This window comes from Trachinotus anak, unplaced genomic scaffold (genome assembly GCF_046630095.1).
Source record: "Trachinotus anak isolate AG129_WGS33_773 ecotype Australia unplaced genomic scaffold, CSIRO_AGI_Tana_v1 ptg000004l, whole genome shotgun sequence".
In the NCBI taxonomy this organism is placed as follows: domain Eukaryota; kingdom Metazoa; phylum Chordata; class Actinopteri; order Carangiformes; family Carangidae; genus Trachinotus; species Trachinotus anak.
In genome coordinates, this window is record NW_027273855.1 from 20,411,432 (window position 1) to 20,427,153 (window position 15,722).

At 41.3% G+C, this 15,722-nt stretch overlaps 1 protein-coding gene across 4 annotated transcripts in view; it reads left to right on the forward strand.

Moving 5' to 3' along the window:
- The window catches only part of dlgap4a (discs, large (Drosophila) homolog-associated protein 4a), an 85,207-nt gene that overhangs the window by 57,663 nt on the left and 11,822 nt on the right, over positions 1-15,722 (forward strand). Inside the window, exons 2-6 of one of the 4 annotated variants that reach the window (XM_071476818.1) lie at positions 3,839-5,116; positions 5,476-5,711; positions 6,106-6,183; positions 6,765-6,912; positions 8,653-8,899. In XM_071476818.1, coding sequence (XP_071332919.1) covers positions 3,908-5,116; positions 5,476-5,711; positions 6,106-6,183; positions 6,765-6,912; positions 8,653-8,899 — 1,918 coding nt within the window. In that variant the 5' untranslated portion in view covers positions 3,839-3,907. Of the gene's footprint in view, positions 1-3,838; positions 5,129-5,475; positions 5,712-6,105; positions 6,184-6,764; positions 6,913-8,652; positions 8,900-11,695; positions 11,922-15,722 lie in introns of those variants that run through there. The other 3 variants (XM_071476815.1, XM_071476816.1, XM_071476817.1) reach the window with 3 other exon arrangements.

The window sequence follows — 15,722 nt, forward strand, 5'->3', positions numbered from 1 at the left end:
AAAATCACATGTGTGCGGTATAACAGCCAGTATACAAGCACTACTTTACTGTATGGTGACTTGACCATCAGAGCCTCTATCTGATTAGAATTTCACCTTTGTGTTTTATATTTGTTTTAATCTCTGAACAAAAAAGACAGAGTGTGTAGGGCACACACCAAAATGCTGCATCAAAAAACAAACTGAAGTCAAAAGTCAGACAGAAAAAAACCTACACACTGCACTGACAGCTTCCAGCTAAAATTTCATTTAGCAGAGCAACGTTTGATCTAACAGAGATCTTTGTCCAGCATTGTCAAAAATAATCTCTGAATCAACCTGACCTGAACTTCTCCTCTCTATCTCCAGATGCCTCATTTCATAGAGTAACAGTGAGACGATTATGGGAGAGAAAAACTGTCAGGTGGGCTATAACATGTCCACTGAGGCTTGGAATCGGTATACTGACAGTTACTGGATTATTGAATTTAAAGGGACTACTAATGTAATGATTTAAGTGACCTCTTAATGAAAGTTGAGGCAGGAAGACAAATTCAAGAACAGATTGTATGAAAAAAAAATCGGAATTATCGACCTATATGAACCTAATACCTCATAATAAGTATTTCTTACTCACCTGGTGTAGCTTTTTTAAGCATCTATACTCAGTATTGCCAATGGATGAAATAACTCTTTGTAATATGAAAGGACTCTGTAGTTCTCCTCAGCTCCACAGAGTTTTTTAGCATCTTTTGACTCATTGTTTGATTTTGTGCAGCTTCACCATTGTACTTCACTCTCTCTGCAGCATGTTTTTTAGCTGCTGCAGCTGTTTTCAGCAATAAAAAGGTCTGATAAACCGAATGTACAGTACATTTGAAGGGACAAATGGCAGACAGGCACAGTGGAGCATTTAGCGGCTAAAGAGCCAAACATTTTCCTTGAGAGTTAGTGAGCTAAAAGACCAGTGAATATGTGGTTCCGAGACGTCCCTTGCACTGCAACCAGCGCTGCTTTGAAACTAGTGCCCTTTGTATAAATTGCTTTAATTTCACTCTTTTCGTTCAGCCTTTTGCTTTTGCTCTATACTGTATATCTTGGTTGCACTATGAGGTGTTTGAGTGAGATGTGTTTTGTAATGCGCTACATAAGAACTGTAGCTATAGGCTACTCGTGTACAGTGAGCTCCTCACAGACAGACCTCGACCACTGGTTTTAATGTTTGGCTCATTGTGTAGACTCTCAACCACAACGAGTTACTGTTGTCAAATCTCATTATCCATAATGTTTAGTGGTGGTTGTGATTTTCAGTTCACCTTGACACACCAATCAACTAATGCTTGCATGAGTTTTTACCCTCCAAATGACCCTTACAGGAACAGAATACACAAACAACTGTAAGATCACTTTCTACACTGCATAAGTGGACTACAGCTGCAACCGATACAGCACTTACGTGTGTATGGGGCCATGTGAGGTTACGCAGTGCGTAGCTGCTGGTGAAAGAGACGTAGCTCGGACGTAGACGAGTTATTGCTTCCCTGTGATGTGTGTGTGGAGCAGAGACACGTATTTGCTAACATCACACACAGACCAAGGATTCATTCACCTTGTAATTATGCAGGAGCCCGCTGGCCACCATCACACAGACAGACAGATGCACTGAACCTGTGACAGAATTACACGAACTGTGAACATTATTTCTTTCTCATCTTATCCCTGCGATGCTCAACACTTGACAGGGTTTCACTGGTGCAGTGGATGGGTGGGTGGGCGTTTAGCACGTTTATGCGTGTGTCAGTGTGTGTGTCGGTGTGTAGGCGTGTGTCAGTTCGTCAGCAGTGGCGCCTACAGGACGTGAACATGTGTGGCCACAGTCAGCTCGGGTGGATGAATTACAGCAGGCTGCGCTGTTGTAAAACGCTGGTGTATTTGTCAGCACACTGCTGTGCCCGTCCAGGAACACTGACTCAGATAAGTGGCTGCTCTCACACTGTAGAGAGTGTATGGGAGGTCAGAGAGACGTAAAAAAGTGGCAAACCAACACAGTGGAATGAAAATGTGTGCAGTTAACATTCCACATTCAGCTTCCAGGCAAGATTTCATGCTTGCTGTGGGAAGAGGGCTCTTACCATTGACTGATCGGTGAGTCACTCCACTGTGATACAGACAGCATCTGTTAGAGTGAATTTAATGCAGCATGGATTTGCTGCTGTGTGAATTATGAGTTTTCACAACCTTGATGCAATGTTGCTGTCTGTTCAAAGAGAGCTTTGAAAAGGTCTGTGATAGAAGAACACGAGACGCCCTAAGATAGCTCTATTTCCCTCATGCTGCTGCTCTGGATTGTGTTTGTGTTTCTATACTATTCTGTTGTGTACAGCTGTCAGACCACTGCTGAGTGGCTGAGGCACTTAACTAGGCCAGAGGTTTTGCCTTTATGACAGAGATATATCACACACAGCAGATGACAAAAACAAAGTAAGGACTATGTTAAGATTAATTATTGTGGTGTATTGGAAACTGTAATGCATATTGACGAGGAGACCATATTATAATTAGCTTTATCCCATAGAAGCTGTTAAATAATGACCATTAGTCATACATCTGAGCTGTTTTCTAGTGATCTATTTTATGAAATCTCACTTAGAACAAATAGATCTTCCTATGAAACCACACATAATCTACAAATAATTACAGGACAGTTGGGTGAAGTTTTATCAGATTGAATGAAGCATTTATTTCTGCTCTAGATGCCACTGAAATACAGCTATGAAGTATTTGCCATTGCCCCAGAATTCTTCTTCTTTCTTCTTTTTAGTCAGCATTAGGGAAGATTTATTGTTCCCCATGGTTAGAAAGTAAAGGAATCACAGTTTATCCCACACTAAGTAGATTCGAGAGGATGGCGAAGCACCAAAAAAAATGATTTGTGGAAATGAGGTTTCACTTCCTGCTTTGGAACAAATAGCGCTTCTTAAATATAAAGCTCATTTACATGTATGAGTCACAAAGTCGTTCTCCTGTGCATTGTCAGCAGAGTAGCTCCAGGCTGCACATCACTGTGATCTCTCAGATTGGGCCTCTGGCTATCTGGTTTCAGTTCATGCACTAAACTGGGAAGACTTACCTTCTGTGAGACTAACGTGTGATTCAGTCTCTTTGTCTGTTTTCACCCCCATGGCTCCATTGTTCTTATTTGTCTAGTAGCAGAGCGAGACTGTGAGTTGTGTAAGGATATGTATTGTTCAACTGTTTTACAGTGTTTGTATGTGTATGGGTTTTTACCTCAAACCAGTGTCCCTGGTGCACTTGCTGCTGGTGCGCCACCTGGTGGTTTGTTGTGTTAAGCAATGTATATAGGAACTGACTGAAGAGGACAATAGCTCTGTTCTCAACATAGTGTCTGTGTTATGCACCACACGGCAGAGAGTCTATAACGTCTTTTTTTCAGCTCAACTACTGTTCTGAAAATCCAAGGACACGCTGAAAGACCACTTCTTAATGGGCTTCAACTCTAATGTGCTCATTAACTTTAAGTAGAGATGTGTAGCACGCCCCCTCTGAGGCTTTATATTGTATGCAAATGCTATTTTACTGTTATGCACTATTAACTATAATCTCTGTGAAGGGACTAACACTGGCCTCATTTTTAGTGGAGATTGCTGAGAGAATCAGCCACTAAACTAGGATAAAAACTGGTTAATCAGAGAAAATAACTAAAATGTGACAGAAATGTGCCCAGGAGTGTTGTTTAAAAGTTTTACTCAGAGTGCATGCACCAAATACCAGCACCAATCAGAGACCTGCATGTTTATTAGATCATTCCTGATGAGTCCCGTGTCTTTCTACATCGCAGGATGAGTGCTTCAGGTCTGTAGACCCATACTGATTGGAGACATGTTCTAAAGACGACATCTCAGCCACCATGAAAGGGTTAGGAGCCAACCGCAGTCGTCACCTGTCTGACTCGTGTGAACCAGCGGGATGCCCACAGAAGCCTCTCTGTCCTTTAACCTCAGATCCTCACAGCTCCTTCCTGTTGAGCCCCACCTTAAACCACTATGGCACTCTGGACCCTCATCTGCACCAGTGCCCTCCCACCAGCCCCACAACCATGACCCCTGACTGCCTGCTGCCTTTCAGCCAGATGTCTAACAGCAGTACCTTCCCTCGTCTGCACTACACCTCCCAGCCTGACCAGGCTGACTACTCCCAGGGATGTTTGCCTGGTGGTGGTGGAGTTGGGCAGGGCAGCAGGGCAGGTACACTATCCACCTCCTTGTCTATGGGTATGGGCTTGGGTTTGGGCCTCACTGGTGCTCCTATGATCACCAGTGGATCAGCCACCATATCCTCCGCAGCAGCAGCCAAGATGAATCGGTTACCCTCCAACCTTTTGGATCAGCTAGAGAGGCACCTGCCCCTGCAGCGTGATGGCTTCAGTACTCTGCAGTTTCATAGAGGACGCATGTCAAAGCAACGCAGTGAGAGTCCAGGACGCATACGCCACCTGATGCACTCTGTGCAGAAGCTGTTTGCCAAGTCCCAGTCCCTGGAAAACTCTGCAATCAAAGGCAGCATTAACGGGCGCTCTGCTGGAGGAATGACTGGCACCACGGGGGCTAGCGAGGATGGTGGTAGACCAACCCGGAGGAGCAAGAGTAAAGACAGGGCTAAAACTGAGGGGCCAAAGCAGAGACCTAGGCCCAATACACTAGGCCTCTGGAGCTCAGATGATGCCCTGGACACTGACACTACCAAAGCTGGCACTATTGCTGTAGGTTACCGCAACCCATTGAGCATGATGACTCTTGGCAGAGCGGTGTCAGACAGCCAGGCTCCTCCCAGACATATCCCACAGGGCTACAACACTATTTCTGCACATACTCTCAAGACCTCTAAAAGCAGCAGTGACCTCAAGTTCTTGGCATGCCCGGCGACACAGGTAGGATCCAAGGACGAGGAGGGAAGAACTAGGGGAAGCAAGGATGATACGTTGGTGAAGAGGGGCTCCTGGTCCACTCTCACCCTCAGTCAGGCCAGGCAAGTGTTGCAGAAGGGCTCTGCTACGGTCAACAGGACCCTGCTTAAATCTAAGTCATGCCACCAAGACCTGGCACAACAGTTCCTTCAGGTAGGAGGGCCAGTGAGTATTCACCTTCATCTTCATCTTCTTTGTAAGTTTGCATGAATATAATTTCTCTGAGGTTTGTTGGTTTAATTTATCCTCTGGTTATAATTTGATTAGATTAACCCTTATTCTATTTATCACATACACTTTATCTGCATTGTTCACGGTCACTTTTGTAGATTTTTCCCTCGACATTCATCCAAGTCATGATTTCTTTTTGAAGTATCATTGCTGCACAGAATCACAGTATGAATTTATTTTAACAAAGTAAAGAAAATCAGACAGTGTCTAAGGGATACACCTGAAATATATACATTACATAGAGAGTCTCTTAACTGTGTGTATGTGTTTTTGTAATCTAGGTCCCACTGGGTGACTGGGCAGGAACTTTGGGTCGTGGCCGGGCCAGGGGGACCGAGATCCCCTGTCGAAGGATGCGCAGTGGCAGCTATGTGAAAGCTATGGGAGACTTGGAAGACAGCGAGGACTCAGAGGGAAGCCCCAAACCTTCCCCCAAATCTGCGGCTCGTCGCCAGAGCTACCTGAAGGCCACCCAGCACTCACTGAGCGAGCAACAGCCACCACCACCTCCACGCAAGTGAGTCCGGCAGCATAGACAATCAACTAAATCATACTGGAATTGTAACCTTGATTATCATACTCATTGTTTTACTATAGTTGTGTTGCTCTCTTACTTTACATTCATTCAAACAGAGGCAGGACCTGAATGGGTATTTATAAAATTGTAGGAAGAAGCATTTCAACAGCTTTTTCATGTCCCCAAAGATAGTCAGCAGGTGGCAGCATCTTGTCACAAATAACTGTGCAGCAGCACTTAGTCAAAGCAAGTTATTAGAAGTTAGTTGTGGAGGTTGAGACGCGGCTTAATGAGAGAGGACAAGACATGACATGCAGTATCATCTTTATTTGCTACAAAAGCAATAGGAGGTGAAATTTTGCCATGTGTTTTACCCCTACATCCACACGGACAGGCCTCGTTGCTACGCTCTCATGCGGGAGGATTATCTGTGGTCTCCTCTGCAAAGTGCATGCTCTATGCAGCATCTGAGGTCAGTGTCATGCGTAGGCAGGCAGTGTGGCCCTCCACCCAACCTCACCTGTCCTCCCACCACCACCCACCACCTTTAATGTCCAACCCTCCCAGTACTTTTCCTCCCTGCTCCCGTGCTCCATTTCTTAACCTTGCAGGTACCCTCAGTGGTGTGTTAGTACTTTACTCCTACCTGTTTCCTCAAGCCCTGATGTCATAACATGCAAATCCTCCATGGAAATCACTCCAACACACCCTGCTGCTTAGTGCACACACATTTTCACTAACACCAGGTGTCAGATGGGCAAGCCAGAACAGAGGAAATGTCTCACAAATTTCCCAGATCAATCAGAAAGTGCATTTATAAGAATCATATTTAGCAGTTCTACTCAGAAATCATTGTTTCCTCTGTGCTGCTTTTTTTAAACCCTACCACATATCGCTATCCGCACATCTCAATTGAATTTAATTTTAAAATACCCAGGGGAACCTTTTGGAGTGTAATTTAAAGTTTCTCCTGGATATCATTAATTAAACACAGCCCTCACTTATTCCGGTCTCTGACTTCTGAGAGGCTGATTATTACATTCACTTCCACAGCACTCTGCCGTCCCTGAAAGAGCTGTCGACTAATCGGAGCCTTGATAACTTAGACTGCCTGGTGAGCCCATTGGAGGCCCCTCCACGCCACAGGAACAACGATTTCAGCCAACGCTCTGGAACACTGGGCAGAGGCTCGGGCACTCAGGTATGTCTACTATCTTTTTTTGCTGTCAGTAGCTCGTCACAGTATTATTATTTGGTACGTCTGCTAAACCCAAGAGTTGTACATCGATCAGTGGTTCATGACAGAAATTTTTGATGTATTCCTTTGGGGTTTAATATAAATTTTTAGAAACAGCTAATCAGATCATTTTAGACTCCTGTGACCCTAAAACGAGGGCTGAAAGTGATCATTGGAATAATCCTGATGGAATGTGCAGAAAATACATAGGCACCACTCTGAGGGTTTAAGCTAATGCGAGAGAATATTGAAATGTATGTTACGCAGTGCCTGCTGAGACTGCTGAGAGATGGTGTATGAATAAGCCAGCCGGGAATAAGCTGGTGGAATAGAAAAGATGCTTGAGTGTGTTTGCAGATTGTCAAAGTGGGACATATGCCTCAGTGTAAAGTGGAGGAAGCTTTTTGTATATCTTCATCAGCAGGAGGCAGAATCACACACTAATGGAAACAGCCATTTATAGAAAAGGAGTGGTATCAGTCTGTATCTGTACACAGGAACTTTAGCATCAATCAGACAGTGACTTAAGGATGCAGTTTCCTTTAAGATGACACTTTGGTCAGCCAGAGAAAAACGAGTATGGACAGCAGACTACAACATTTGGAGTGTGTGAGTGAGTTGATTTTGAGGGAGGACTATAACATAAAAAAACTTCGACTGGTTGTTTATACTACTATACTTCTTTTGATGTTGCTTAGTCAAAGGTTTCAGATAGTGCTGGCTGTCACTGCTTATTTCCATCATAGAATGACAATATAAATCCTTGTGACAAAGAAATACTGACAAAAAACAAAGCTATTTTGTAACTCATACAAAGCACAAAATATTTTTATTCCGGCTCTGTATCAAGAGCTAAAATTGGTCATCTCTGTATTAACTTTTATGTTTTGTTTTGGTTTTTTTTTGTTGTTTTTTTACACCATTTAAAACTGTTTTTTTTAAAGTTATGTGACATCATTAGATTGTTAATACTTATGCTCCACTGTGAAAACAGCATTTTACTATTGTAGCTGGTCAACATGGAGCTAGTTTTTTCTACATTATATCAAGTTAGGGAGTTACGTCCAGTGGCTCTTAACCTAGGAATTGGGTCCCCTCTGGGGGATCCCACAGTTATTGTAGGGAGGTCTGGAGATGATTGAAGAAAGGAGAAAAAAAACTAAGCTCTAGACAAATTCATAATTTTTTTAATTCTCTAATCTATGAAATGTTGGATAATTTGACCTCTTTGGGCCTGTGTGTGTCTAGTGGTGTAGAAAAATAAAGCAGTATACCCTCAAATGAAAACATTCAAGTCAAATACAAGTACTGCAAAATTTTGAGGTACTTGTACCTTACTTCAGTAAATGTACTCAGTTACTCTCCACCTCTGTCTATACCTACGAATTCAGATGCAGACAGGTGGAGATTCAACAGTAAAGATCTCATGGGCACATGGGGTAATATAATAATAGAACAGTCGCAGTCATTAATTTTCTCTGGAATTAGCACTTTTATCTTTGTTACTTTTAAGTACATTTATGTGATAATATGTCTGTACTTTTATCTAAGTAGGATTTTGAACGAGGGACTTAACCTGTACTTGTGTGTTTCTACACTGTTGTATTGTCACTTTTGCTTAAGTAAAAGATCTGTGTGTACATCCTCCACCGCTGGGTATAGACCCAGTGAATGCATGTTTCTCAGTCTGCCCTCTGCCCTCAGCGTGTGAGTCTGCACACGTTCTTTCAGGTATGTGGGCAGGGCTGTGGGTACTCAGCACCATACTGTGACGGCGAATCGCAGGCAGTGGAAGCTCTGGATCTACCTGCACCAACGTGCTTCCGGTCACGCAGCCACAGCTACCTGCGGGCCATCCAGGCGGGCTGTTCCCAGGATGAGGATACGGCCTCTGTGGACTCAGACTCACCACCGCCCACCACTACAGGCTATAGCTACAGCTCCAACACCAGTGAGTACCAGTGACAGGACGAGGTGGGAGAGAGCTGCTGATGATAAATTACAAACAACTGAAAGGGAGGGAAAACATGCCAAATATCATCAACACATCCATTTATCCTGCTTCATAGTATTTTACAAACAACTGAAAATTGGAGATAAGACACTTTTTTCTATCACTGAAATTCATCAAATATACAAACCAGGATTTAAAACGTATTTACTTACAAAGTATATGTAGAAATGATCAAACTTTGTGTGTTTAATTAAGAAAAATATAAAGAAAACATATATTCATCTAGACAGTACAACATACCTGTGTCTTCACTATAGGTAAGATTAATTTTTGGTGTTGTTTTTGCATGGGATAGTGTGTTTCATTGTGCGCAAACTCTGCTGAGTGGAAGCTCTGAACTTCAAAAATGTGTAAGTCATGAGATGCAGAGAAGATTTTTGCTCTATGTTGGTGCTAATAGAATCGTTACATTTCGATCTGAATGAGGGGTTTTGGTCACAAATTGCTGCAGCTCTAATTTTAATTTTAATTGTAAAAGTGCAGAACGTCTTGTAAATCACTCAATAAATGAATGCGGAGGGGCACACCATTTTTTCAAGTTCTCTGAACTGTTGTGAACTGTAGAACTTAAAACTTTGATGCTGTTTCGCTGCCATTACATTTGTGTACATTTTTACATAAGTACATTGTTTGGTAGAAGATGTTACTTTGAGGCAGAATGTTTAACCTCTTTGTTTTCAGGGCACCTTGTATAATAATGTCTCCACCGCGCATTACCATGTTTTATTACACGCTGTGTTAGTGTTTGTTAAAAAGGATTATGTAAACATTAACGCAAAATGCAAATGAAGCAAATAAGATGAATCCAATATAGGCCTCATGTTGAGCATTTTGGGAAACATAAATTCATTATATTTGCTACCATAAGCGCACAGTTACAAGAAAATATTAATGATGACCAAAATGATCATACAACCAAATGATACAGACAACTGTTCTTTCTGGGACAGTTATACAAGTGTTACAGTTGTGTGCAAAAGTTTGGACAGCCCTGGGAAAATAACGCTTTTTGTGAAGTGAAAATAAGTAAATCAAACCCCTGCAGCAAAGAGACGCTAAAAAAAATGAGCCTTTCTTAAAATGGTTATGCACTGTTACTTGAGGCTTTAGTGATGTCCCTCACCTGTAAGTCGCTGTGGATAAAAGCATTTGCCAAATGAGTAAATGTAAATATAAATGTTACCTTTTTGTTTTTTAAGATAAAAAATTCAACAGTAATTGTGGCATGTGCAGAAAGTTTGGACTCCATACTAAGTCAGTACTTAGTAACCCTCCTTTGGCAGATACTGTATCACAGCTTGCAAACACTGTTCATAGCAGCTAAGTCTTTCTGCTGGTGATTTATCAATTTTCACTTAAGGTTCGGAGGTATTTTTAGGCTGTCTGGCACACACAGCATGTTTAAGATCTTTCCACAGATTTTCAGTGATGAAGTCAGGGGACTGTGAGGGCCATTCCAAAAGCTCCAGCTTGTGTTTCACGAAGTAGTTTATTGTTCATTGTTCATTGGCTCATTGCTCTGTTGCAGAAGCCTGCTGCCTCGTTTCAGTTTCACTTTAACTAACTGCATGATATTTGAAGCCAGAATTTGCTGATATTTACTTCTTCCCTTCTTCCCCTTACTCCTTCCCTCTAAACTCTTGCACACTGCTGCTTGTACTGTTTAATTTATATTTTTTAAAATTTTTAAGTTCATGAAATAAAAAGTGACATTGAAATTAACATTTGAAAAAAGGCTCATTTTTAATGTTCATTTGCTGCAGGGGTTGTATTTACTTTTTTTTCACTTCAAAAACCTACATGATATGTAATTTGCTCAAACTTTTGCCCACTACTGCATGTACTACTGCTTCACGCTGTATGTCTAAATGCACTGAAATTTCATATATGAAAAGCCTATATTTATATTGGATTAAAACCTCAGACAGTGCACATTTGCTTTTACCATAATGTATTGTTACAAAACATTACAATGTATTACATAATACTACAACATTTTCAGTTATTGCTGAAACAGTAGGATATGTGTACTGATTCCCAAGTTCTTTTAATTCAGTTATTGATGACATTAACTTATATTCAGGAGGATCACGGCTGGATCTTTATTACCCCCCTTTTTATACTGTATTAATTCCCCAGCCAGGTATCCAGAAATCAACCAGTGCTCTACAGCTAAAATGATTAATTGATTGATCAGTTGTGCAATTGATAGAAGATTAATCAGCAACAATTTTGATAACTGATCAATTGTTTTGTTTTTCATTTCATTTTTAAGCAAAAATGCCAAAGAATGTCATAGAAATCCCATTGACCCAATAATATTGGAGTAATCCTGTTGTTTTTGGGGCCCATTCCTGAAGAGGATAGGTCTGTACATTTAGGTTATTGGTAATCTTTACTATATAATATACAATATTTAATATATCCTATCAGCTCAACATTGTGTTGTCTGATTCTGTGTTGCCCAGGAGGTTTTTGTTGGGTTTGGGTTAGATGTATTGATCACAGAGACTGCTTCAATTTGGCTGTCCTTACCAGAAACATGTGAGGAAATATCCATATTATATCCCCCCCCCCCCCCCCCCCCCCCCCCCCCCCCCATTTATTTATTTATTTATTTATTTATTTTGTCTAGACTTGAGTCCGTTCCCGCGGCGTTCACAGACAAAATGAAACGCACCTACCGTGAACACATTCACAGACAACGTAACCCATAGACTTAAACCAATCACATCCATCATCGATTAGATCGAGGAGCTGAACGGTCCAATCGTTCGCAGAAAGCAGTAAACGGGGAAAACGTGGACTCCAATCCTCGTCGTCAAGGGCGTGTACTACAAATCTTTTCTTCACAGCGTCGTTGTGTATCTTACGGCAGGACACCGTAGCCCGTCTGCATCTCGTCTGCATTTCATGAATGAACTGAAAATAAGGATTTTTCCGACTCACCCACGATACAGTAAGGGGTTTTGTCGCCTTTCATTAACTCAGCGTTTGTGTTCCGGCTGTCAGATGTTGTCGGTTAGTTAGCAACAGCAAGCTAACATGAGCTAATGGTCTGGTAGGTTAGCTAGCTAACGTGGATGAAGAAAGGGGATAAACCCTAATACGAGTGGTTAGCAGGCAGGCAGGCGAGGCTGGCTGACTTTAATGCGGCTGCTGTTGTCAGAGTGGCGGTAACGAGGCACAAAAAGCTACCGGTGGGAGCGTCTCTTTGTCGGCTCACTTACACGTCTACTATACAATGCCTCCGGCTAACGTTGCTCAACGTTAAATGTCCTGTGTGGTAGCACACCGTAATGAGCGTTCGCTGCTACTAGCACAAGCTAACAGTAGCCGAGGCGTCAGAAGCCCAGTGTGGACAGCTCGGTACCCGGCTAGTTCGGCTAACCAAACCACATTTGTGAAAGCAGATGGGTTACTAACACTGGCCGATGCGCTGTGTTGTACAAGCTGCTGTACATTTCCGAACAGTTAATATTTAAAGATGTTTAAATCATAACTTACTGTCACGAATCTTTAAAACCAAATAAACCATCCCAGAATTTCTCTATGAAGGTACATACAGTCGAGTTTATAGAGTGTTTAAATAATTATATGTAAACATAAAATGTTTTTTTTTTTTTTTTCAAAATGAGGGAAAGGGACGTTCTGCGATTCTTTTCCCGAGTCCCAGTCTCAACATATGACAGTGATGCGAGCTCAGAGGCATGGAGGAAGCTATGAATCACATATCAGTCCATTTGCAAATCAAAACTGACTATTTTACTGCAGATTGCAATCTATCTTGTTGCTCTCTCTTGACCAGGCCAAGGTACCATTTGAAATTTAACACGTTTTGTTTTGGTTTTTTTTTTTGGTAGAAGATAACAACTCCCACTTTGATTTAATATTTCTCTTTTAAATCACAGGTGGCCTGAGTAGATCCAGGTAGTGTCTTGAAACCTACCATCTGGAATGATTTTACCTCAACTGTGGTGGCTATTTCTGGCTACAATTTCATGTGTCATTTTCATTCAGTAGCCAGCTACCATGTGTTAAGACCTGAGGACACAATCAATAATTTATCCACTTCCTGCTCTGTGCAGTGCTTTGCAGTTCAGCAGTTAGGACACTTCACTGGGCTTTTTTTAAGGACCACCGGTCACATGAAGGATGTGCTCACAAAACATGTAGCATCAGAGCGAAACACTTTTCTATGCTGTGGAGAATTGCTGTTAATTTATTTTTATTTTAAGCAATGCTTAGTCAGTTATTTTATTTCTTTCAGAGGACGTCTGTCAGAAGTTGAAAATCACCTATCAGACTACTTAACAGGCTGCTGGGAGTCATCAGATATATTGGCTTTGTAGCTTCATTGTAGCCACAAGGCGTGTTCATTATATCCAGCTCCATATTACACAAGACATGGTGTGTCTGTGTATTACCATAGATAGACTGTGAGTCATCCTCCACAGTATTACACACTCTTCCTCTCACACTCATTGATGAGGTCATCTCTTGACTGAATGGGTGAAGCAATGGGTGTAATTTTACTGTAAGGTCAGCAGTCAAAGTTATCTCGGTTAGACGGCATAGTGAAGGTATCTCTGTCTCCTGCACTAACGATGAACTACTTTTTGCCAGCTGCTGGGAGAAAAACTATTCTCAGTATATATCAATAATCACTTTTTTGTATATTATGGTAGGACACAATTGAATAGTATTCTCTGTTTTTGAAAAAAAAAGTTCTGCAATTAAATAGTTTTTTAAACAGCAACTATTTTCATTATCAATTTATTGTTAAGGATGTTTTTAAGCAAAAATGCCAAATGTTCTCTTCAGTTATGATGATTTGCTGCTCTTCTTTGTCAATGTTATAATAGCTTCATATTTTTAGTCTTAAAGCTTTGGTTGGACTTATCTGTTATTTAACAGTATTGTATCTAACTAAAGTCCAAACTGCTCAGGTGTGCTGCGCTGAAAAGTATCCCAGTTTACCATCCTGAAAGATTTGATCTCAGAGGCACTTGTCACATGTCTTTACGTCAGCTGATTAGGTCACAACCCAGACCGTTGCCCTGGTCCAACAGGTCAGAGCCACAGGAGGTATTAGGGATATCTGCATACAGCAGCTAGGAATGCACAAACCAGCAGTCTCCAGCAGTGTAAAGAGTGGACTAAATTAGTTTGAATGACTGTTCTGAAGGCAAGCAATTCTTTGCTTTTGATTTAAATTTTTTATGTTGCATTTACTTTTTGAACACTAACCACAGTAGTGTGTAACAGAGAAGAAGTAGCTTGTCTGTCAGTGAAATCAAAGCTGTTTTACTACCCTTTGTTTTGCTTTTGGTGTTGTCACTGTTATGGTCTGTGTGTTGTGTAAGTGGTTTATTTATTTTTTTGTCAGTATGTCAGCATTGTCTACGAAATGGCAGCCTGCCTGTCTCTCTGTCTTAACAGATCACACTCTGTCATGACGTCTGTCCCCCCTGCCGAATGATTTTCCGCCTTTCCGCTCATACTTCTGAGCTTGTTTCTCTTATTCATGAAACTCAACAATATGAAAACATTGTGAAACCTAATACTTTTTTGTTGACTAGAAATAAAATATAATGTAAATAAATATAAATCATAAAACAAACCCATAGTAGTCAGCAGCAGTAGTGTGAAAACCAAATGGAATCAACTAGTCATTTAAATGTACACAAGCACTTGAATTTGCAAGAAAACCTTACAGTGTATGCAAGCCTGGTGTGCAACAAAAGATCTGCTTTTGTTGATTGGCTTTGTCATAGGAAATGGCCTTCTTGAGGCTGTCAGACATCCATTATAACATCTAGCAGCCATACTGCTGATGGAAAATCTCCTATGTACATACAGTATATTCGTAATTTCACTAGTTTTCCTCATACATAATGCAAATGTATAGTTCTTTGAGACAAATGTTTTCTTAGCTGACATTGATTTTTGAGCTAGGACAGAGTTGTTTTAAGTTAATTAAACATAGACCAGCTTTCTGCTCATATTTGAATATGCAGTATTTTGATGAATGGTGCCTTTAGTGTGCGTAATCTGTTTGTCAGAAGTCATGCTCAGCCATGTGTCCTGGGCTAATCTTTCAGTCTACAACTCCCACAGTCTGTCAGCCTGCCATACTATCTTACAATAAGACTGCTAATCTTGGACAGAGCTCCTGCTACCAGCTCTTTTCATGATACTTGGCTCATGTCCAGAGTTTGACAAAGGTTCATCCACAATAAGCTACAATACTGTTTATAAGGCTCAGTGTGTACTTTGTTTTTGTGTGTATTGAGCTTGGTGCTTTAATAGAAACAAATGTGGAACCAGACAGTCTCACCTTGCAAAGTTCTCTCTGCAGCCTAATTACCACACTCGACTGTAAGTCAAATTCACTCAAGAATTAGCTCAGTAGTAATCAAGACTTCCTAAATCCCAAACTAGAACACCAAACACCTGCACCCAAAATGGCAGAGAAGCTAGATCTGCTTTTAAAAAAAAAAAAAAAAAAAAAAAGCTAATGGCAATAGCATTGCAAATAGTCAATCGTGTACTCTCAAGTTTTAGTCTGCTATGGACAGCCCATTAGTGGTCATCTGATAGCTCCATCAACAGACCTGTTGATGGAGCCAGAGCATGTCCTGGGCCAGAGACTGCATGGCTTTCATAAGTGAAGCAGTCTAGTTAACATTATCATCATAGTGGTGTTGACAGTGTTGTAATTGATCTTAATTGTTTTCAGAGTAAGAGAAAGCTCTTG